At 36.5% G+C, this 23,779-nt stretch overlaps 1 protein-coding gene across 1 annotated transcript in view; it reads left to right on the top strand.

The window, feature by feature from the left end:
• Positions 1-23,779, top strand: part of LOC140170345 (uncharacterized) — a 78,386-nt gene that overhangs the window by 31,839 nt on the left and 22,768 nt on the right. Inside the window, exons 5-8 of the mRNA XM_072193712.1 lie at positions 8,931-9,042; positions 12,397-12,585; positions 14,739-14,945; positions 19,816-20,172. Of these exons, the coding sequence (XP_072049813.1) occupies positions 8,931-9,042; positions 12,397-12,585; positions 14,739-14,945; positions 19,816-20,172 (865 nt within the window). The remainder of the gene's footprint in view (positions 1-8,930; positions 9,043-12,396; positions 12,586-14,738; positions 14,946-19,815; positions 20,173-23,779) is intronic.

Genomic DNA, 23,779 nt, shown 5'->3' with positions numbered 1-23,779 from the left:
GTATTTTTGAAATGAAACGTTTAGCAAAAAACGAAGAAAATGGCAGTATTGACAAAGTTGAAGTCCCACTCAAATACATGTAGCTAATTTATATACTGACAGTATATAAATTACAGATTACATGTAAATGCCTAATTTAGTCTTAAATACATGGCTTTCAGCTGAACCACTAGCAGGCTATGTTAGCACATCTATGACAATGACGAAGGTACCAAAATCTGAATTTAGATGATTTTTACGATCGTCCGAATGAGCAAATCACTGAATAACAGTCCTCGAAGTAAACTTTCTAAATCTAATGGTATGTACTTAAAGTGTGTGTATTAATAGCTGGGATGAAAAGCTGACGATCAATTGAAAATTTTGACCTTTCATATTGTAGATAACAATTTTTTACTAAAAAGACCTAATTTTATTTTGGTATTTTTGGAAAAAAAATCCATGAGATTTAATGTCAGGTTGAGTTAAAGCCCATCGCCGAAGTTCGGCAGACTTAGCAGGCCATAAATATTGTGTTGGGACTTGATTGAACATGAAATCAGACAATGTATAGAAAATGGATTTATATCATGCACTTTAAAATATTCAACTTGAAACAGGTCATTGTCACACAACATATGATCAATTACAATTCACCAGCGAAGTGGTTACATAACTCCTTGGCAACTGGATCACGCACCTTTTGGAATTGGTAGTACATGCCATAGACTTTTTGTTGCGATCATTTCTATCGTGGTGCAGAACTCAAAAGCGAGATCCAGTTGACATAGTGAAATAGTGATAATCGGATTACACGTAACACTTCGCTGGCGAATAGGATTGTCTCTGTGGCTAAAACATATGCAGTCACCACAAACATCACCCAATATCGACCATTAATAATCCTTAATCCACTACCCTTACACAATTCCAATAAAAGTTTACCATGAGCATCTGTGTCTTTAGGGTCAATATTTCCTCTCTGAATAGGTGTATCAATCAGGGTTCGGTTTTTGCCGGCAGAAACCTGTTTTTGCCGGAAAAGGGCCTATTTTTGCCAGTTTTTGCCTGGTTTAAACCGGCAAAAACTGGCAAAACTCATATTTAATCACTAAAATATTAAAAAAGTAACACAGAAAGCTCATAAACAGTAACATAAAACTTTTGATGACTCATTCAATAATTTTTTTGTCTCATCATGTCCTTAAAATAAAAAAGTTTTGAATTTGATTTTTGCCACATTTCGGTCAAATGCACTTGAACAATGAAAACGCAGGCCTTTAATTTCTTAATATATGTTACTTGTAATTTACAAATCTGGCCTTGGAAATAATTTATGTAACTTAATAATTTGTTTTGAGATGAAAAAACTGAACTATAAATCACTTTTTTAGTTTTTGCCATTTTTGCCGGCAAAAACTGGCAAAAACTGTTTTTGCCAAGCGGTTTTAACCGCGGTTAAAACCGCAGTTTTTTCCACCTGCGGCAAAAACCTGCGAACCCTGGTATCAATGGTGTAAGTATAGAAAATACATTTAGCAAATTGAATCAAATTGAATATACACCTGTTGTTCATGAATGAAATAAGGAAAATATCTACAGACTGGTGCCGTATTCCATGAAGCCGAACAAACAGGGGGTAACGATTTTATCCTTTAGTGAACATGAATTCTATTATCTTCTGACTTTGTAAACGTTGCTGAAAAGTAGGCCAGTTTTTTCCTTGCTTCATAATGCTATGCCATGTGTGAAGTTTGTGCGCGAGTATTAGGATATCGCGCTAGTCATGTTACGCAGATATGTGCATGTTACAGGTAATATGGGAAATATTATCTGCCTGTATATTTAGAGAATAAACGATAGGAATTTTTATTTTGCCTATCCTCTACCGTGTGATAGACGACGGGACTTCTGAAACGGTACTGAAAGGGTGAGAAAAAGAGCTAAAAATGCACTTTGGAAATATAGCTTTTTTGGGGAAACTTGTTTATAAAGCTTTCTATCCTAGTTTTTAAGGTTACACGAAGAAAGCGTATAAAAAGCGTATAAAAGGCGTATAAAGTTGTTCTCTAAAACCGCGTTTTCTCAGCAATCAAATATCGCAGTGAGTCAAATGTTGGTGCATGGATGTATCTTTACATTATTTTTGTGTGTTTATACAAATTTTTAGAATCCGTTTGAAAATCCTTCGTTTAAATCATTTTTACGCACCATGTTCACAAGATCAAAAACGCGTTCCATGCAGTTTTTTTCAAATTTTCGCTCCGTATAAAACCACGTCGAGTGATTGTTTTCTCCTTTTTTGTATTGTACTACAATCGACCAAATAAATAATGTTGCCATGGGGAAGAACCAATTACAGTACCGATTAAATTTTATTAGCCCGTTTTTGGGAACAATTTTCGAGAATCTTGTACCACAAAACACTGTTATGTAACATTATCGATATCTGGATTGTGGAACGTTAATTTTGATTGTTCTGCCTACATTATTTCTCAAAAGTCTGTCGCTTACTTTACCATTTGAATTTCACTCCAAATTTAAGCCACTTTTGCAAAAAACGAGGTTTTTCGCCATCGATACCTCCGACATTTACAACGGTAATGAGCTTGTTTATCATAAGAGCCTGTTATGCACTATTCCATTATAGTCAGTTTGAGATCAATCATTCACATGTCTCTTCAGTGGCTCAATCGGTTAGCGCGCCGGATCACGTTAGACTTTATAATACTATACTTTTGAGCTGGAAAATTTGGTACGTGTTCGAGTCCCTACGTGGTCCATTTTTATTATTTTATTTTTCTCTCACTTTTTCCTTTTTCTTGTTCGTTTCTTTCTTTCTGACTGCAGCGATTGATTGTTTTTGCCTGTTTTTTCCCCATTATATAATTCAGGAATTTTTAGGCTATAGGCCTACTAGTCTAATAGCCTAAGGCGCGGCCTATGAATATATTTTTACAAATTAGATTAATAACAAAATATTGGTTGTTGGTTTTGTTATTGTTGTTGTAGTTATTGTTGTAGGCCTATATATTGCATAATCAGGGTATAAATAGGCCTAGTATTATAGCCTACTATAGGAAGCATTGATTTATTTCACGACAGATATCATCCAGGATCATTTTTAAAATTGAAAATTTAGAAAATCCAAAGGAAAATTGCCGAAAACGCATGCCCACAATCAAACCCCCCATCAGTCCATATGGTCCTATCATGGTCGCCCCTCCTTATACCTGCAACAATAGGATGACTCACGAGCAGCGGTTTGTCCGTGGCCCTAGTTCAGATTGATACACTATATTGAAGCGCGTGAGTTCATTCTTTTCTGCATGGCTGTTTCCATTATTAACTTACGCCCCTCTGGAATCAAGCCTTGAAAATCAATTGTATTTAACCTTAATGTGTTTTCTATTAAAGTAGTAACTGCTTCCCATTGCACCCAGTCTTACATATTTTTAGTGATACATATTTCATAAAATACCCTCATCATCTATATCTGACTGGTACAAAAATAGTAAAAATGTTCAAGACAAATGGTGATGAAATTAACATTGTTCGTAGAGTCTCTTGGGATGCAAATGCTTCCGTAGGCATTTGAGGTCACAACGTTCCTTATTCAGTGAATATTATAAACTGTCTTTGCTGGAAAATTATCCATAAATGAGATAAAGTCATCATACCTGAAGGTGTAGAACTAGAGCGATTACCGCACCATAGCTGAACCATGGACTTTTGGCAGTATATTGTGGTAGATGTGAGATGTGGGAAGGAGGTATACCTTCTTGGGATTTCGAGATATAAAAAGGACCCAAAATAGGAATATTGACCTGTGTCTTATGAGGAGTGCCCCCCCCACATCTCACATCTACTACAATATACTGCCAAAAGTCCATGGTTCAGCTATGGTGCGGTAATCGCTCTTCGATGGCGTGCGTTCGGATCCCACCACTGCCATCATGTTGGGAAGTTGGTTGGTAGGGTAGCGTGGTTAGTTACACATTTAACACATCCAAGCTTCACACATTTTGTATTTCTACATCTACTGGTTTATTCTAGTAGTTATAGTGTCAATACAATAAGTTATATATCGCTATCTAGAAGCGGAGCTTGACCATTTCTTCTTCTGTTCAACATCACGAGTCTAACTAAATCAAATCATATGATTTTCTTCATATACATACAATATTGGAATTAAGATATCACATAGGATAATAAGTATTGTCCAATTGGAAGCTTCCTAGTGTGATTGTACCAAAGTATTCTAACCAATCACAAGCTTCCAGGTACAATGTAGGCTTAACATAAGAGTCAGTCTCAGGACTAGCAGGATCTAGATTACCAACGAAGTGGGTGGGTCCCTAGAGATGATCTGAATCTTGGAAAAGGGATGGTTTGGCCAAGGTATGATAACTAATTAATAATATTGTGACATGTAATTTCCTTGGTCAAACCACATTGAAATGGGTTTATAATTATTTAGCTGACCATTACTTATAGGCATATATCAAACTGTGGTCATCAAGGAATTTTATCTGTCTTATAAAATGTGTGGAGTTTCACTTACTCACACCAGGATTTTAACTTTGCATTTAAAGAGTTAAACCTTCAACTTTCTCTTTATACACTCTCATGATCCACTTCATGCATATTATTTACTATATATCTCACAACAAAATATTCAGAAAGTTGGACATATTGGGCAGGGTTGGCGCGATTTAAATAAATCGATTTAAATCAAATGATTTTTTTTTTAAATCACTGATTTAAAACAACTTGTTCAATTTTTTCCTTTTGTGATAAATTTAAGTTAATTTCTTCCTTTAAATGACTGTTTTACTTAATTTGTAATGCTTATCTACACCTTTTGGGTACAATTAAATACCTCTATGATGTAATTTTATCTATTGCTAAAAAATCATTTTCAAGGTGCAGAATTCAACAGGTTTTCCCATGATTTTACCAAATTTTTCTGTGAAATTTTCACATCTGAAAATGCGTTTTGACTTGTTGTAAATACATGATAGGATTGTGCATATGTCTAGCATTCCACTGGTCTCTTTTGACTTTATCATGGGGTATAGTAATTCTTGGAATAAAACATTTAAAAAAAAATCAATTTAAAAGGGCATTTCGTGATCCACAGCATCATCCCCCCACTTTTCTCAAAAAAAGTTGAGATTTTTATATCACTGGAAACCTCTTGCTACATACTGTTTATGTACAAAATATTTCTTGCAGATTAATTCGTTTAGCAAAGATATCGTGAAATTTGAATTTCGTTCTGGTGCACCAGAACGAAATTACAACACATTGTCTATGGAGCAGTGCAATATACATAATCATGCATAACTCGCAAACGCACGATCGGAAGCAACTGAAATGTTGGGAATAAGCTTTTTTCGTGGATATCTACTGAAATATGTCATAAAAAGAAGATGCTAGGATCACGAAATACTCCTTTAAATAAAAAAAATCTGATTTAAATCAATAAATCAATTTTTTTAATTTTTTTAATAAAAAAATTGCCAACCCTGATATTGGGAATAAACTGGAGTTGGAGTGATGTGTGGTATGAAGGACTTTTAAGTAATGTTAGAAAACTTGTTTGAACCCAAGAAAGGAATTGAAAGAACACAAAAATCAACCTTGATTTTTAAAAGTTTAAAAGTCAGTTTCAGATCTGGTGTCTTAAATTGTGCATTGTGTGCTCTCACTCAAAATACATGGTGCCTCTTGGACAAAAACTGAAATTTCAGTTGACCTTGTGTTGGACCCCAGATGTCATCATTTGAGGTCATGCTGACTTACAATTTGCAGTAACGATGTTGGCTAAACAATGTGCGCATCGGCGTGGACGTCAAAATGATGTCATCTGGGGTCTAACCACAAGGAATTATGGGATATACGAAACTTAAGAGAGAAACAGAATGGTGGCTCTTTTCCTCATTGTGTAATCTCTCAGTGCGCGCATCGATGACCGATCATCGCTGGGCAATGGAGCAGTACAACGGTATCGCTGCATAGGAGTTTGTCTGAAAACGAGGACGTGCACACAAGATTTTTAGCTCAATTGCAAGCAATTGGAGCTATTGTCATAGACCAGATTTGTCTCGGTTTTGTACTTTCTCTTGCTACATCGTTTGAGTAATGGAGCTGGTAATTTGAGGTGGCGATCTTTGCATGATCGTTCATGATTGTTACTTATTTAGCTAGGAAAATTCCGACAGGAAGTGTGATTTTTGATCTGGCAATTCCCTTGCGTTTTGTAAAAGACATGTTTGCTTTTCAGTGTTGCCTTGCCGCGCCGATACTGACATTCGGCAAGATATATTGCACCAATTTGTGCTCATGCTGTCTATACTTCTGTGCACGAGCCATGAGCAAGCAGTGTCTTATATATTATCAAATCCTTCCAATTATTGCATATTCAGAACTATTCTAGCAAAACTTTGTTTATATCATTGGCACTGAGGTCTGACCTCGAATCATGATTAGCTGAAAAGATAGCAGCCATTATGTAAACAAAGCTAGATATGATTCCCAGCTCTGCCTATTTTTTCAAGGCTGAGAAAAAAAGAAATTTCTGGACTGCAAAGCGATTTGGCGGCGCGATCTGAGCTGGTCCTGGCTGTGTCTGTTACAGGCACACTCCCTCTGGAATCCAAACCAGCTTCACGCTCATTACACCTCCCTTAAATGGGGCTTTAAAATGGTGGAGCTTTTCCTACCGACAGTTCCTTAAAAATGACTGTCAGATGGCGGAGCTCTGTCAAATTCTCTTCAGGAAAGCTGTTTTTCAAATAGCTCTACCTCATACTTCCAATTCCAATTTTTATTCATTGTTTCTACAGGTAAATTCACAGTCCATAATAATAATACTGAAACAATGGTAACCGACAATAAGTTGTGATATTATGCACCTATACCATGAAGCCAATAACATACCGTACTGACGCGAGTATATAGCCCCACCTTCGAGTAATGTCCCATCCCCAATTTTTTTTCCAGTTTTGGAGAGTGTCCCTGGACTGGACCTAGAGCTAAATGCTAGGATCAATCATGGTTGACTTCCAAAAAAAAAAAAAAATTGTAGGCCTATGTGTTTTGAATAAATTTGTACTCATATGTCATACTCTATTAATGATTTCAAAATGCATCGAATTTGTATCCATTTTGAAATCATTAATAGAGCCAAGCTGGGTAAGTCCCTTGTGATGTAATCAGTGTAAACAAACCCCAGAAACAAACTGAGTGAGTTGCTGAATATTATAGGAAGCCACAAAAGTTTCACAAAAGTGAAATCCGGGAGTAAATTGAGCAATAAATGTTAAGATTTCTTGGGATTTCAACATTCTCATAATTCACAAAAATATACCCTATTTTTTAATTGCGAGTGCACCGTCATCAAAAACAACACAAACATTTTCTGTTTGCGAACTTAGTTTAACCCCTTTTTCACGAAATTGGGAGCGATCATGCGTACACATAGTCCATGTTAAGTGATAACACCGGGATGCCAATTATCATGAAATATTTATCAGCTATGTCACGAGCGAGCCATGTTTTGCCCTAAACATGCTCTACTACATCCCTTGCTTTTAACAATTTAAAATCATTACATCTCCCTCTGGTAAAGGATCCTACTGCTGGCAATATGCATGAGGTTTCCAAAATTTGGAATAGATAATAAACTGGGCCAGGGCAACACTTGTAAATTATATATTAAATATTGTAAATATATTAGGTATCCCGGCCAGAAATTCCAACCCGGGGAACCTTGGGGACGGGCGGGTACTGGAGAGCCCGCCTGCATATCCTAGCATCAACATGTGTTACATGTATTACAGGTTTAGAGGGCAGAATATACATTTTTTAATGGTGACCAGCGTGAAGTAAATGAAAGAAAGCGACATGTACAGGGTTAGCTAATGTGTGGTCGACACTGCATGATCACAGTACAAACTTGATATGCTGCCTTCTGGAGCTAAAGTGCTGATCCCTAATATACTAATTCATGCGCAACATGAATTAACAAGAGACAAATCCAGATTCAGCTGTCTGTCAAACTCAAAACAATATGCTTCATCAGCAATATTAATATCTTTGGTCAATATTTTCTCCACTATTAAAAAAAAGCATGCTACTATTTTTATGTCATTACAATATGTGACGTGTCATGTCAAAAGGAGACACTTTTGGGCAGGATCGTAAATGGAGAAATAGCCAAAAATCTGCCCGGGGGTGATTTTTTCACAATTTGTGTTTGTTGCGAATTTGTGATGCTTTTTATGTTAAAAATATTGCCTGATTGTTTCAGCCCGGAATATAACTGGCATTTTGTATTTTTGAGACATTTTTCAAGGTAATTCCTACTCTCAACATTGTCAATAATATTTTTAAAGGCTGATATCTCAATTTCCAATTTTATAATACTATAACTTGCGAACTCAATATCTTCGCTTAGGAATGTCCGATTTCATTGGGGAAAGCGGTGTTGTGGAGCAAAATATCTGTATATTTAAAATATGTAAAAACCTCAAAATTGATAACCTGCCCAAAAGTGTCTCCTTTTGACATGACACGTCCACAGAATTAGAGAAGGAGAACCGGGACTCCCTATACCGCCACGTACAATCGCGCCGTCAGCTATGGGGACAAAATTGGGGGTATTCGGGTCCTTGCCGACGGTGCGTGTAGACGAACAAAAACAATTACGCGTCTCATCTGAAGCGTTGTCGTACTGCGCGTGCTGGTCGCATCAAGTGCGTCTCTCAAATCGCCCATCATCCATGTCGCTTGCATGACAACGAATGCCTCGAGCGCATTCCGAAGGAAACCGAATACCCCCAATTTTTGCCCCATGCCTGTATCAAGATGGCGGTCGAGTCCTGGTTCTCTGGTTTTAATTCTGTGGACACGTCACATATGTTTGAGACTTTTTCCTTTCACAGATCAAGAATTTGGATCTAACTGACCATGCTAGTTACTGGTGTCTATTTCAAGATAACGTGGGTGGAACTAATCAAGGTGAAGAAATGGACAGAGTGGATGTCTGCATTACGAGTAAGTTTCTTCTTCTTCTTCTTCTTCTTCTTCCTTATAAGTGCCTCCCTCATATGTATGAGTATTATCGCACTGCGTACAGACAAGCTGTACTTATTTTTTACTCTGGAACCTAGAGTAGATGAGTGTATTTTGAAGTACAGTCAACATGACCGGGATGATCCCCTGCTCTTTTCGAATAGCCTGTGGACGTTCTTTAACGTGCACACTACATTAATGTGAGAAAATATGCATGTACACGGGACCGACAGCTTAAAGTGCCCTCCGAAGCACTAAGCAAGTAGAGTGAAGTGTCTTGCTCAAGGACACAAAGAGCCTGACCTGGGATTCGAACCCTTGACCCTTGGGTTCACAGTCCTATGCATTAACCGCTAGGCCACGCTCTCCTTGCATGATTTTGTGGTGAAGTTGGATGCTTTGTAGAAAATGTTTAAATTACTGCGGAGGGGACTCAAGCCCCATTCAGGGGGCTCAGATGAAATTTGTTATGACATTTTATTGTTATTAAAATGTTTCTTTAAATTGTGAATAATTTTGTCAATAAAACCTCTGCATAAGACATTTTTTCATTGATGTCAGTGTGTACTGTTTTATTGGTAAGTGGAGCATTTTGAAGATGTTTATAATGTTGTAATGAATAAAATGAATAAAATGAATAAATATATTATAATTCTCAAAATACAGGTAAAGTAACATAAGCATCATTTCTTCCACTTATCGTATTACTCTCTAATAAATGCCCCTTTCCCAGCCATTTTTTCCAACCAAACTGCTCCATAAATGCCGAAAATACCATTCGGTATCAAAAATTTCGAAACATGCAATCGCTGAGTTCATGATATCCATACATGTGCGAGCATCCATTATATTGTTAGGCCTAATATAAATGTGCGTTTCAGGAATGCCGGCCGTCCGTAATAAAAACCGCCAACCGCACAAATTTTATCAGTATTCTGAATTTTTTTGGTTTTTTTAATTTAAAATTACTTTGCCAAACAACCAATTGCAAAAAACCAAACTATATTGGGAGTTCCAAAATAAGTCAACAATAGATGAAATCAAGGCTGAATCCTTTTAAAACAATTTTGAATTATATAAGAAAAGTGGACACAAAATTCAAATAGTTGACGCACAATTTTCACCAATCAATCCGTACTTTATTGTTTTAAAATTATAGTGAATGGAAACAGTCCCAGTATTCATAACGGTAACACACCATTTGTTACGGTCAGCCATAACACATAAGAGAATTCAAAATGAGGCTGAGGTCAAACTAGGGTCAAATCTGGAAATGTTATGGTTAACGGCAACAAATATTTGTTATGGATATCCGTAACACAATAAAAGTGTTACTGCCAACCGTAACATTTTACATAAGAAAGGTAAAAACACTCCACAGTCGGCAGTATAAAACGTCCCCATTGTTAAATAAATGCCCCCCCCCCAACAAAATCTATATGAATAAATACTTCGACAAATACCCTAATATCTTATGTCAATTCAATTAAGATATTTTGATTCCTTCATTACTAAACCAGTCAAATTAAAGCTGAAGGACAATATGGGTGAATCCCCATCAACCCATTTTACTCCCCTATCCAGCTAAATAAAGCTGTGGCCTTGTACATAACCTCCAGTTTATCACTAGTAGTATATCTCTTCACCAGAATCCAACTTATCACTCTAAAGGTGCATATAAATACGGACTTATTTATCAGAATGGGTCAAAAAATCAGAGATTGGTAATATGTTACGGTTAGTCATAACAGAGATGTGATTTGTTATGGCTGACGGTAACAAACTAATGTGTTTACCGTTACGAGTACTGGGACAGACTGGTTATATCCTGTGGTGAATTCAATGCATACATGTATAATGAACCATTAAGCCAAAAGAAATATTGTGCTTGCCCTCCAGTGGGATTTTTTGAGGTGGGTCGGTAGGTCGGAAAAATATATATATTTTTTTAATGACTCGCTATACTGTATTATGTGCCTCGGCAATGAGCAATGGACATGTGGAAAGATAATTCAATACTTCAGAACGTCGAATAAGGCTAAAAAATAAATTGTTTGCTTGTCCATCTCTAGATTACTTTCATAAGTTGGGTTGGTTGGGAAAGTTTTTTTTAATCTTTTTTTCCCCCAAGTACCAAAAGTATAATGTGAAGTACTTGTGTGTATATAAAACACTCACTGGCCACATGATTTCCACCATAGACAAATTCAAGGAATGACATACACATATCTGGCAGAGTTAATCTACTGCATTTTTAAGTTTAACAAGTTGTGTAGATACTAAAGATTTAGATGATAATACAAAACCCTCAGCCAGGTTCAACTGGACAGGGGAGAAACATGCAACAAATGATACTTTACAACATGTATTTTATATCTTCAGTTTCTCAGACATAAAGTTCACGACATTTTCAGGAAAATTGTGAAAAAAACAACCTTTTTTAAAAGTTCTATGGTCAGGACTGCCAAGATAGTCAGTCGGACGAGGACAAGCAAACAACTTTAGTTTGTGCATAAACATGACACACCATAGAAATGGATTAGGGTGACTGAATACTTACGGCATATAAGATGCAAAGTTTATTGGAAACATTGATGCAGGAATGTACATCAGTTATGAAATGTTATGAATTTACAGTAATGATTTACTTCTTAAAGCAAATGTTGTTGGCCAAATTTAGCTTTGAAATGAAATTTACACACAGAAAAGTAATAAAAAACCATTAAAATTATGAATTACAAAATAATATTTTTTTTAAAGGCCTACCCTGATTTTGGCCAATTTTTGGCTGGTCAGTGGAGGGCAAGCAAACAATTTTGTTTTAAATTATGAGGGATGAAATAGTTTTGTTACTGGTTCAGGGAAAAAAATAGTACAGATCGAGGAGACATACATGTAGGCGTATATCCCAGCCTATATTCCCAGGGAATTATGGGGGGTGAATCCCTCAAATATTTTGATAAGTGGGGATGATCCCCAATGTTGATACCTGTATGTGGGTTCTTGACCAAATTGATTTCATATTTGGCCATTTTACCCTAAAATGACCACTTTTGTGCTCTTCATGCAAATTTATTCCACTTTAGCACCATATATTTTAACCACAAGTTAAAAGGTCAATTTTTCGAAAGAAACAATATTTCTCAAATGCACAGCCATGTTAAGGTGGATAAAGTATAGCTTGGATCTTCACTTCACAGTTTCATGGACTATTTTTGAATTATTTGATTTGCGGTATCGTGATTAGATATAATGTGTAGAAAAGATATTTGGGCTATTTGGGTTCACAGTGTGCTGTAACTATAAATTTAACAAAAACTTTTTTTTTTATTTTAGATCCTGCTACTCTTACTCTAACCAATAATTTAGCTGGAGCTCCTACGACAGATCATGATGATCCAATTGTGGATACAGATGCAGTATCAGGACATCCAATCACGTTTACTTGTACAGCTACAGATGCGTTACCACAAGCAAGCTTTAAATGGTTTATTGGCACTACTGAGGTTTTTGATGCTAATGCAGGTTTGTAGTACAAGTACCAATAATGTTTTAAAGAAATTAGCAAACTTAGTGCCATACATGCCGGGCCATCAGATAAGATTTTAATTTTTATAAATGTACTTGTATTTCACATAATTTTGGAGAACTATTCAACATCAATAAGGTATCAGCCATAATTACATATAAAGGGAATTTTGAAATGTAGTGACTCAAACCCAACTAACAATAAACAAAATCTGGAAAAAGGGGATTCTCTGATTTGAGCGACCCATAACCAACCCAATTTCACAGTGAACACATGACCTCTGAACATAAATGGCAATTTTAAGTGAAATGAATACTTCAAATTATAAGGTGTCCCATAAAAAGTTACATGTAGGAAATTAACCGCATTTTACGATGGTACGACAAAACACTGTATTTTATTAGATACTGGTATTATTTATTTATCCTTGTTACTCTGTGTTTTAAAAGTAACTTAAAGCCATATTATAACATTTGCTGAGGAAGACGCCCTCACTGAATTTTTAAAATTCCTTTTTTACACGATTAAATTGTACTTTATTAAACCAATATACCCTGCAAAAATCAAGACTCTAGGTGCTGTAGTTTTGTCAAAATCCGAGATTTTGAATAAAACGCCGGATCGGCGCTTTATTATTACGATGGAATTATTAGTCGAACGCATACACAATGTTCATAACACACAGTACGTTACACGGCGTCTTGGGCGTGATGATATACACAACAAAGGGTCGTATTCACAACATGAGCGAAGGGTGGTGCGTATTGGTGACATGTGCGCTGGTAGTAAATTCCAATTTTCTTTGCTTTGCTGTAGTTGTTCGGCTCAAAAATAAAAGGGGATATATCTGACAGTAAAAGCTAACATTTTATGGCAAATAAATGCTAATCTATTTTGTTTGAAAATGTTATAATATGGCTTTAACTTAAATGTCGCTTCTAAAATAAATATAGTTTATATATTTTTGTTAATTTATTTTGTTTTCCTGATGATTTATAAAATTAAGTGAATGAAAAGGAATTTTTATATGAGTTATATAAAACAAATATTGAATGTTTTTATGTGTTCAATGGTAAGAATATTTTCATTCGGTGAAATATGAACTGTTCCGTTCAACTCGGCAAAAATGCATTGAATGGAACGATACACTTAACTAAATAAAAATATTTTTACCATTGTACTTATAAACATTCAGGTCCGTATGCACAAAAGAGTTAGACCGGGTCTAAAGTTAGTCCTTGTCTAAGTGGAAATTAGTTCCATCAGGAATGGTCCTTTACCATTATTTCCCGTAGTAGCTATAAAATTCTAAAGATTTTAATGAAAAGTTCAAAATTGATACAAAATAACTTCAGCAAAGGTAACGGAAAATGTCGTTTTTCCTGAGACTAAATTCCACTTAGACCAGGTCTAACTTTAGACCCGTTCTAACTCTTTTGTGCATACAGACCTCAATATTTGTATACTGATCAAAATATAGGGAACACTTCCCAGAATCCCTGTCCCACAGTGAAATACCAATAAATAACATATAACATATAGCTTTAAATGCTACAGATGTAGTAGAGGTATTCTTTTTTGTGATGTCAGCTGCAGGGCTCTGTATGCCTTTGACCATATTAAATGATATAGATGTGATTGCTGACGTGATATCAAAGCCTAAATTTGCTATAATAAAAATACAAAAATATAAAAATTCTTGATCATGAGAGCACATATTTACTGTATACACTGCATCAAGCATACTTTTCGTTGAATAACACAATCACAATATAACCTTGACCTAGCTCAGGGACAGCCATATTCAAAGACTGTGATTGGTCAGTTTTCAAACAGTCACATTTACTCCGTAGCCGTAACATATGTTGAATTGTATGCTAATTAAATGCAGATATGTATACATATTGAGCGAGTTCAGATCATCAAGACTTAAATATTTTATACAGGGGCGGATCCAGGAATTTTCAATAGAGGGGGCGCCGAGCCACCACCGCCGCTGCTGTGGCTCGGTGTTCACACAAAGTCAGGCGCCGCTCTGCAAAAATACACAAGAGTCAGACGCCGATATACTCATGTTGGTTCACATAATTGTTTGGTCAAGAAGTGTGACATTTATTTAAAAAGAAACTATTCAATATTTATTTAATAGGTATAGCGATAACGACAAACCATGGTGCAGCAGCCTTCGATTCAACTGTTGACTCAACAAGTACACTGACATTCACACCTCAACTTAATGATGGTACAGGGGTAGTAGCCTTTGATGACAGTCTTATAAAATGTGAGATATCTCAAGAGTTTACAGCATCACCCGCGCCGTTAACTCAAGATAGTGTCCAACGATTGAATGTCCTTGGTATGTATATATTTGTAATCATCATGTTATCATGCAAGAAAGTTGTGTGTATAAATGAAATAGGTTTATAGTGCATGATTGCGCTAAGGGGTGATTTTTAAGTTATATTTTTGAGGTCATTTGCATATTTGGCTTTAACGCAATCACCGATCCACTTCAAACTTGGTACGGTGATAGGATATGGTGGCCTGATGTGCTGAATAGTTTTGTGTCAATTTATTTGCATATTTATGAATATTAATGAGCTCATTTGCATATTTTGCCTTCATTTCCATTAATCCACTCTCCAGCTTAAATGCAATCACCACTCAACTTCAAACTCGGTATTGTGATAGTATATGGTAGCCTCATGTGGTGTATAGTTTTGTGGGGGCCACCTTAATTACGAACCGCGTAATTCTAGTTAAGTTAGCATCCAGTTTTCCTTTCAGATTCAGATTCAGATTAAATTTATTTCAATTCGTGGCCCGGAGGCCGAATTACATGAAATATTACAATTATAATGACATAAAAAACATAAAAAATTACATTGAAAAACACAATAAGATTATTAAAAGAAATTAATTGCACTTACTGAAGCACTTGAATACATCAAACACATATTAAATTTACATTGAATTATAAATCAAAATTTACAAAACTCACATATATCCACACGGCCCTGCAAACACTCCAAATATAAACTCACCCCTGTGCATACATAGACTCACCCCCCACATACACCTCTCACATTACCGCACAACCCATCGTATTTCTACAACGCTCATTATACTCTCACATTCAGATTATCAGCCCTCACACACAAATAAACACAGGCATTAAGAACTTCATTCAATGAAGTTACATTCAATTCAATGAAAAACATTGAAGTGGAACCAATGTGTTTTTCTAGATAAAACTAGAATTGGCACCATTTTTTCTATACCCCCTATGATTCCCACGAGGGATCGAAGGTCATAATATAATCAAATTTAATATTTATTCGATCATGTTATGATATATCTCAAATTGTTCCTCTCACTGCTAGGAATAAAAAAAAACAATTATCTTCTTTCACTAGGGTGCTTAGTATTCAAACTAAAATAACCAATGCAGCAATAAATTACCTATTGTTTTATTATAAATGATGCACTCATAAAGTACATGATGGATAATTACTTCGCACAAGTGCATTCGTCAAGATAATCGCACTTTACCATTGAGTTATTACATTTAGCTCTTGAGCCTACAGTAACTCCACGTTCTAATTCTCTATTTTAGTGCCCGTTGGCAAGTCCCCATATCCCAGTTCAGTTGAGTTCAGTTCAGTTTTATTTTCATCTCAACACACATACACATAAATAACATGATATAGAAAGAAACATTTTGTAATAAATTAGTAACAATGCAATGCCAAATAATTACAATTGAGATACCAATATTAATATTACAAAATAAATAAGGTGGTATGAGAGATGTGGATGCCACAGAAACGCAAACGTGTAGAGTTGTGGCACCCATTTGATGGTTACAGACAAGTCTATAGCTTAAATACAAAATTCAATATTTATAAGGTTACAAATTCTATGAATGCCATAGACAGACAACATAAAGTCCGAAAAATCAATGAAGCATTAAATGCGAACTAAAGCAGCGCATGTAAATCCATCATGCAGGAGAAAGCACTTTAAACATCATCATGTAAATATCCATTGATGAGGTTTTGAGTTCAATCCCATTGAGTGCTGGTTGGCCAACTCAAGTGTAGTGACAATACTGCATGGTGATCAGTGAATTATCCTTGTCATTATAAGTGCAATTGCACATATCGTCAGCCTGCTACGCTAATTGCCCAAGTCATTTTTTGTAATTTTGAGAAAAACAAACAAAATGCAAAAGTGCAATTGCAAATACCGTATTTCGTCAAATAGTCGCCCCCCCCCCCTCAAATAAACGCCCCCACCACTTTTTTCAACCAAGATGTTTAAAAAATGCCGATATTTCCATGCTATCTTGTGTAGTAAGCTTACCAAGTTGCTCACATGGTCGATAATATCATCACTTTTGGCGAAAATCTCGATTGAAACCGGAAGTGAAGCAGAAGTCAGTGTTTCTAGTTCATAGATCGTCATTTTAGCGTGAATTTTAAGTTTACCTAATGATTTTAACAGGAATTATCGTTCTAAAATTGACCTTGAATAAACGCCTCCTCTTGGGAAAATGTAACGCCCCCGGGGGCGTTTATTTGACGAAATACGGTATTGATGGAAGGAATTAGGATAACAAGAACTATCATTCAATAAGTTAACACAATCAAACTTAACTACCCTCACACAAACACCCCCACCCCTGTTGCACACCCCCCACCACTCCACCCCCACACACACCCACCTATTTGTAAATATACGTTCAAACGAGGACCTCGACTTAACGAGGATCTAACCAAGGACTCACACACCTGTTTTTAATCGACACACCGTGGACCTCACACAGACACACCAGACAACTTACTATCCAACTGTGACCTGTCCTATACCTCCTATGGGGGACCTATCTTATATGCTATCTTATAGGTGACATCCCGCTATCTCTAAGGTTCGCTATCTCTAAGGTTCGCTATCTCTAAGGTTCGCTATCACTAACATGTAAAGTCTATGGAGATCAGAATCCCGCTATCTCTAATAGAGAAAAGGGTTTGCTATACCTAAAAAAGGTCCGCTACTTCTAAGGTTCGATATCACTAATTTAGAATAAGGTTCGCTAGTTCTAAGGTTCGATATCACTAATTTTAAATAAGGTTCACTATCACTAGTTTAAAATAAGGTTCGCTATCACTAATTTTGAATAAGGTCCGCTATCACTAATTTATTGAAGGTTCGCTATCTCTACGGTTCGCTATCACTAATTGCAATTGAAGTTCGCTTTACCTAAGGTTCGCTATCACTAATTTTGTTTAGGGTTCGCTATCCTAATTAATTAAGGTTCGCTATCTCTAAGGGTCGCTATCACTAATTTTGATTAGGGTCGCGCTAATATCCTAAGGTTCGTTATCACTAATCTTAAATAAGGTCCACTATCTCTAATTTTAAATAAGGTCCGCTATCTCTAATTTTAAAAAAAGGTCCGCTATCTCTAATTTCAAATAAGGTCCACTAGCTATACCCTATTTAAAATTAGAGATAGCGAACCTTATTTAAAATTAGAGATAGAACCTTATTTAAAATTAGAGATAGCGAACCTTATTATAAATTAGAGATAGCGAACCTTGTTTGAAATTAGAGATAGCGAACCTTATTTGAAATTAGTGATAGTGATAGTAGAGATAGCGAACCTTAGAGATAGCGAACCTTAGAGATAGCGGACCTTATTTGAAATTAGAGAGATAGCGAACCTTAGGGATACCGGGATTGTTGAAATTAGAGATAGCGGACCTTATTTGAAATTTGATACCGAACCTTAGAGATAGCGAACCTTATAGCGGACCTTAAATTAGTGATAGCGGACCTTATTTAAAATTAGTGATAACGAACCTTAGGGATAGCGAACCTTAGAGATAGCGGTCCTTAGAGATAGCGAACCGTAACCATCTTATATGCGTATTTGCATCATGTACGTCATCCTGGTCATAGTTTCAAACCGAGGACGTCCTCGTTTGGAAGTGTGTCCTCGTTTTATGGTGTGTATCCATATGTAGGTCCTTGTTTGGAGGCATTTACAAATGCACCCCCACACCCCCACATACAACAAACAACTCGCTAGCATTCTTCTGTCCCACACACTTCATGCACACACCATCCAAATCAAGTGCAACCCTACTTAAAAATGTATACCTCCAAACAAGGACCTCATTCTGCATATGATTTAATACTATCTAACCGAGCACTCGCACACCTGTTCTTAATTGAATAACCTGCATGGACCTCACACACACACACACACCAGACCACTTACTATCCGACCGTGGCCCGTCCTATACCCCCTATAGGTGGACCCATTTTAAATGCATTTTTACGTTGTTTGGGATGTCCTGATTATATCCAGCAGATCGAGGACATCCACTGTCGGAGGCGTGTCCTCGTTTGTCATGTGTGTCTCCATATGTAGCTCCATATATTGGAGTTATTTGCAAATCCAACAAAGTGTATACAAACTCAAATACAACATCGCCATTATGTATGATGTATTTTTCTTAGGTCCCAAACTTAGGAATGCTTTTGGCATCAATTTTTATTCACAGTGCTCCCAATGTTCAGGTGAAGGGAGGCCTTTAAAAAAATCACCTTACTTTTTTTCATAGAACATGAGTTTACGCTATTTTCTATGGGGTTTATGTACATTTTTCACTACCAAAAGCGGGGGGCTGAAAATAATTTTAGGTCCGAAGGGGGGGCCATGAAATAATATGTGATTTTTTCTTTATGCATCAGCCCACCTTTAAAGTGTTTGTCAATGGTCCCTTGATAATAATAAAACCATTAAAACAAAGAAACATTATACCAAATCTGATTCGGGTCCTGCCCCTATAATAGAACTATGTTCTTAAAAGATGCTGAATGGTTGTATTATGGTATTGTATCTTCATTGTGGTTATCAATTATCTGTAAAATGTACTGGGGCTTGTGGATTTATCGTAGCACACTATCTGTATCAATAACCTTTTTTTTACAGATTACTGTGAGCGTTTAAGATGTTACGATGCAGGGCTATTTGGGAGCCACATTATTTTAGAAAATCCATCTAGATACATAAAACTAAGCGATGCAACTTTCTTACACTCCTGTGGCAATTTGCCAAAGGCTAGCAATTACACATACGTTTGAAAACCCTATTGTTTTGCCTCAAACTTACATGCAAAGCCTCTCATGAATAGTTATCTGTCTTCTATTTGCAGTACGCCCTACAATCTGCTATTTTGTAGTTAACAATGCGCCCGCTACTAGTCCAGTTGACGTTATACGTGATGCTTCTGTCACTCTTACTGCTTTTGTCGAAAACCACCGAGATGCGTCATCCATCACATTTAGTACAACAGTACAACCCTCTCCTGCTGATAATCTAGTCATTGGAACTGGTGACTCTGCTGCTGATGGTGTACAAATACTACTAGTTGATGCATTTAGAGACTACACTTTCACAGTTCGTGATTCAAACGATGGTAATACCTTGGCATTCACTGCCGACAATAATGCTTTAAACCTCGCAGGAGATCCTGCGCTCTCTCCTTGTGAGATAGAGTTTAATGTAGTAGGTAAGTTGATGTTTTTGAAAGAATTTATCTATTTTTAGTTCAGTAAATAAATTGAGGAATTATTTAAAAAAATTCACAGTGAAAGAATTTGAAAGGGATTGATTGCAATTGTATGTAACTATATATATTCTGGGATTGATTGTTAACTTTTGTAGAAAGATCCATAAAGTATGTCAGGATGAATGAGGTAGAACCAAAAGGAGTACCGACTCCGCCATGTTTGTGTGCCACAAACTTCTATATTGTATGTGTGTAACGTATTGTGCCAAAAAGGCACACTAAGCGCTGTTTGCACAACATTTTATAATGCTCAAGCTTAAAGAAGCACATTATTATTAGATTTCTGGCTGTTGCTGAAAAAACACATGGGTACACTATTTGCCCTCTGAGCGACAAACCATTATGGCGGATATATAGGGTGCAAAACTTAGAAGTTCCCCCTAATGCTTTTTGAAAGAAATTGAAAACTATTGAACAAAATGTAAAATTGTAAACAGTTATGAGTAACCTTAGAAGAAAGCAAACACGTAGAAGAATAATTATAATGTCGTAAAAGAATATTTATTACACAAATTTTCGGGCCTCGCCCTTCGTCAGGTGACAATAGTGGTGTTGTGAGGCCTACACGAGAGAAACATTTAAAACATGATTAAAACGCGAGCGCAGGTGAATGGTGGGAGCGACACGCATAAGCGACACATGAGCGACAAGCGAGCAAGCGAGCAAGCGGGTAGAGCGTATACAAATCCAATTCTATGAGTAACCTTATTTGTTTTACAGATCTGGACCAATTTGTAGTGTCACACATCATTGCGTTCGGTCACAATGATTCATTATGTTAAAAAAGAGGCAGTTTGAAAAGTTGCACCTTGGTCCATAGGAGTCAATTTTCAAACAATACAGTATGTCAGGTCTGTTCATGTGTTTGTAATGGAAATAAAACTTAAAGTTTAGATGTTCAGTAGGTAATGTGTCCTCCTACACTGTTAACAAGTGCATTACAACGTCGGTGCATGCTGTTTATTAAAGTACGGATCCGTTGCTGGTTTCAGCCAAATTCACCATTGACATGTCCTGACGAACAGACGTTACACGTCCACGAGGTGCTCTCGGCTGATTTTTCACTTTTCCTTTCACCTGAAATTTTGTTCTCAATTTTCGAATCGCATTGGGCGCAACCCCCATACGACCAGCAATTTCTTTCACTGGTACATTTTCATCCAGCAAACCTATTGGTCGACCATGAAGGAAATTGGACAAGCGGTGGCATTTTAAAATTACTTTTCACATGTGATGAACTACTGGCGATGTATGGTCTATTCTCACTGCAGTACATATCCCGCCCAACTCAGCCATTTTTTTGATTAAATAGAAAAGAATTAAACACCTGCTTTGCTTTTGAAAAAGAAAAAAAAAAAAACAAAAGATTTTCTTTAACAAACATTCCTGGCCTATTGTATTGTTTTTTAGAGTTAATTGCCTCCTATGGACTCAGATGTAACTTTTAACACTGTTAAAAACGGTCTCTTTTGTTTACATAATGAACCATTGTGACCAAACGCGATGACGTGGGACGCTATAATTTGGACCATATGTGTAGAACTTGTGGACCCTATACCACATTACACCAGTTGGTAACTCAAAATGTCTAGATTTGGAAAAATCATCCTTATAACTTGGTTGAAATGGGAATTTCATTCAAGGTATAAAGATGAGAATGAGGAATTAGGTTTGGCTGGCAAAAATATTCCAAATAAGGCCCAAAATAAGCTCACTATGAATACACTTCAGTGTTTGATTAGTCAATATAATCACAATAGGAAGAGATACTTGACTCAAGAGAGCAGCCTAGTAAAGTGGATGGAGTCAATTTGGCTTTTTTTTTTGGTCTTAATTTGAGCTCATTTTGGAGTAGTTCAGCTTGTTTGGTCTTATTTTTGAGTATTTTGATCCTGCCTTTGAGTATTTTTTATCATCAGTCAATGCTTAGTTCCCCAGTCAAACTGGAAGATTAAGAGAAGGATGATTTTTCCAATTCAAGACATTATATTTGTATAGTGTCAGTGCAACCCGCAATTTGGTAGCCCAATTGGGCAACTTTGAAGATTTTTCCCGCGACTTTTGACAATTTCCTGTCCCATAGAAACCAATGGATAAGAAAAAATTGGGGTGACTTTTCAACATTGGCTCCCGCGACTTCCAATAGTTTCCTGCCCCATAGAAACCAATGGTAAAGAGAAAAATTTTGCAACTTTTCAATTATTTGACCCGCGATTTGGACTGAAATCTTTTGGCAACCCTGAGTGTCACACAGGCCTATGTTAAGTCGGTACACAAGTCATTGACATGTTTGGATATTAAAAATTGCTATAAGCCGATGAAGTTAATTCTTTCAGCAACTGGGAGATTTTTGTGAATTGATTGACTATATTGCTAGGTGGAAGGCAAAGAACATCCTACTTGTCTTATGTGCAAAAACTGTTGGGGGACTCGGACAACTTTTTACTGCCATTAGCACTTTGGCTTCAAATCGTAGTACATGGAGAAACTTTGTAGTCACCTGCTTCACAGCCGAATGAAATGAATTGCTAGGTGTTACTTCTTTCCAGATTATTATGCCAGTGCAGTAATGATTGTAAAAAGGAACAGAAAGTATGTTTATTTATAACAGCAGCTGTTTGTTGACTTGCGTACATTTATTTCACTACGGTATTCATTGCAGAGATATAATCCCGAGGTCTTGCGCCATGAGTTGGGACACCTTTCGGTAACACATGGAAATTTTGAAAATTACAATGGCTTTCATCTTGCAGCTAAGTAACACCTTACTTGATGAAGCTTGTTTTCCTGAGCATTTTGACACCTTTTTAATGAAAATCGGCCAAGAAATGAGCTGGTGCTGGCCGAAATACCATTTTCAGGAAGGGGAGGGGGGTCTGAAAAAATATATATTTGTAATAAAATGATGTTAATTTGTTATTTTAAAGCTTTTTATTTCATTTTGGTGTCTATATATATGCATTTGGGGTCTGTTAATCGATAAATAGTGATTTCATGACACATGGGCCTTCCCGTTTCTTTAAAATAAACTTTTAAATGTGTGAAAATGGCTCCCTAGCCACCGGCTCCCTAGCCACCCCCTCAATCACCAATTTATTTATTAATTAATCACAATTAAAACTGAAATAATATTAACCTTTTTTATTTGTTGGTATGGAAAGAGTATTAATTACACTTTGAAATGACACCAAATTTATCACTGTATGACAAGTATTATGGAAAATGTGACATCATAAACATCACTGAAAGTGGAAAAGTGTTACTCCCCCTCCAAATTAGGTGTCCCAACTCGTGGCGCGTGACCAAGACTAACAGCAATTTCCGGAATTCCGGAAATGGGGCCAAAAAAAAAAAAAATTCAATTACATTTCCGGAATTGGATGATGATAATTTGTCATAAAGAGAGCAAAAAAAATTTTTTGTGAGGTTGGTTAACCCCCGACAGGTGCTCTGCCGCATGGACCCCTGTTGCACACCTCGCCGTGGCTCGCATGATTTTCAGGAAGTGAATCATTACCTCTTGCATCTCTGTCATTGTTCATCAAAA

The sequence above is a fragment of the Amphiura filiformis genome, chromosome 14 (genome assembly GCF_039555335.1).
Source record: "Amphiura filiformis chromosome 14, Afil_fr2py, whole genome shotgun sequence".
In the NCBI taxonomy this organism is placed as follows: Eukaryota; Metazoa; Echinodermata; class Ophiuroidea; order Amphilepidida; family Amphiuridae; genus Amphiura; species Amphiura filiformis.
The sequence above is the reverse complement of the archived record's forward strand: the minus strand, read 5'-3'. Positions and strand labels throughout refer to the sequence as shown.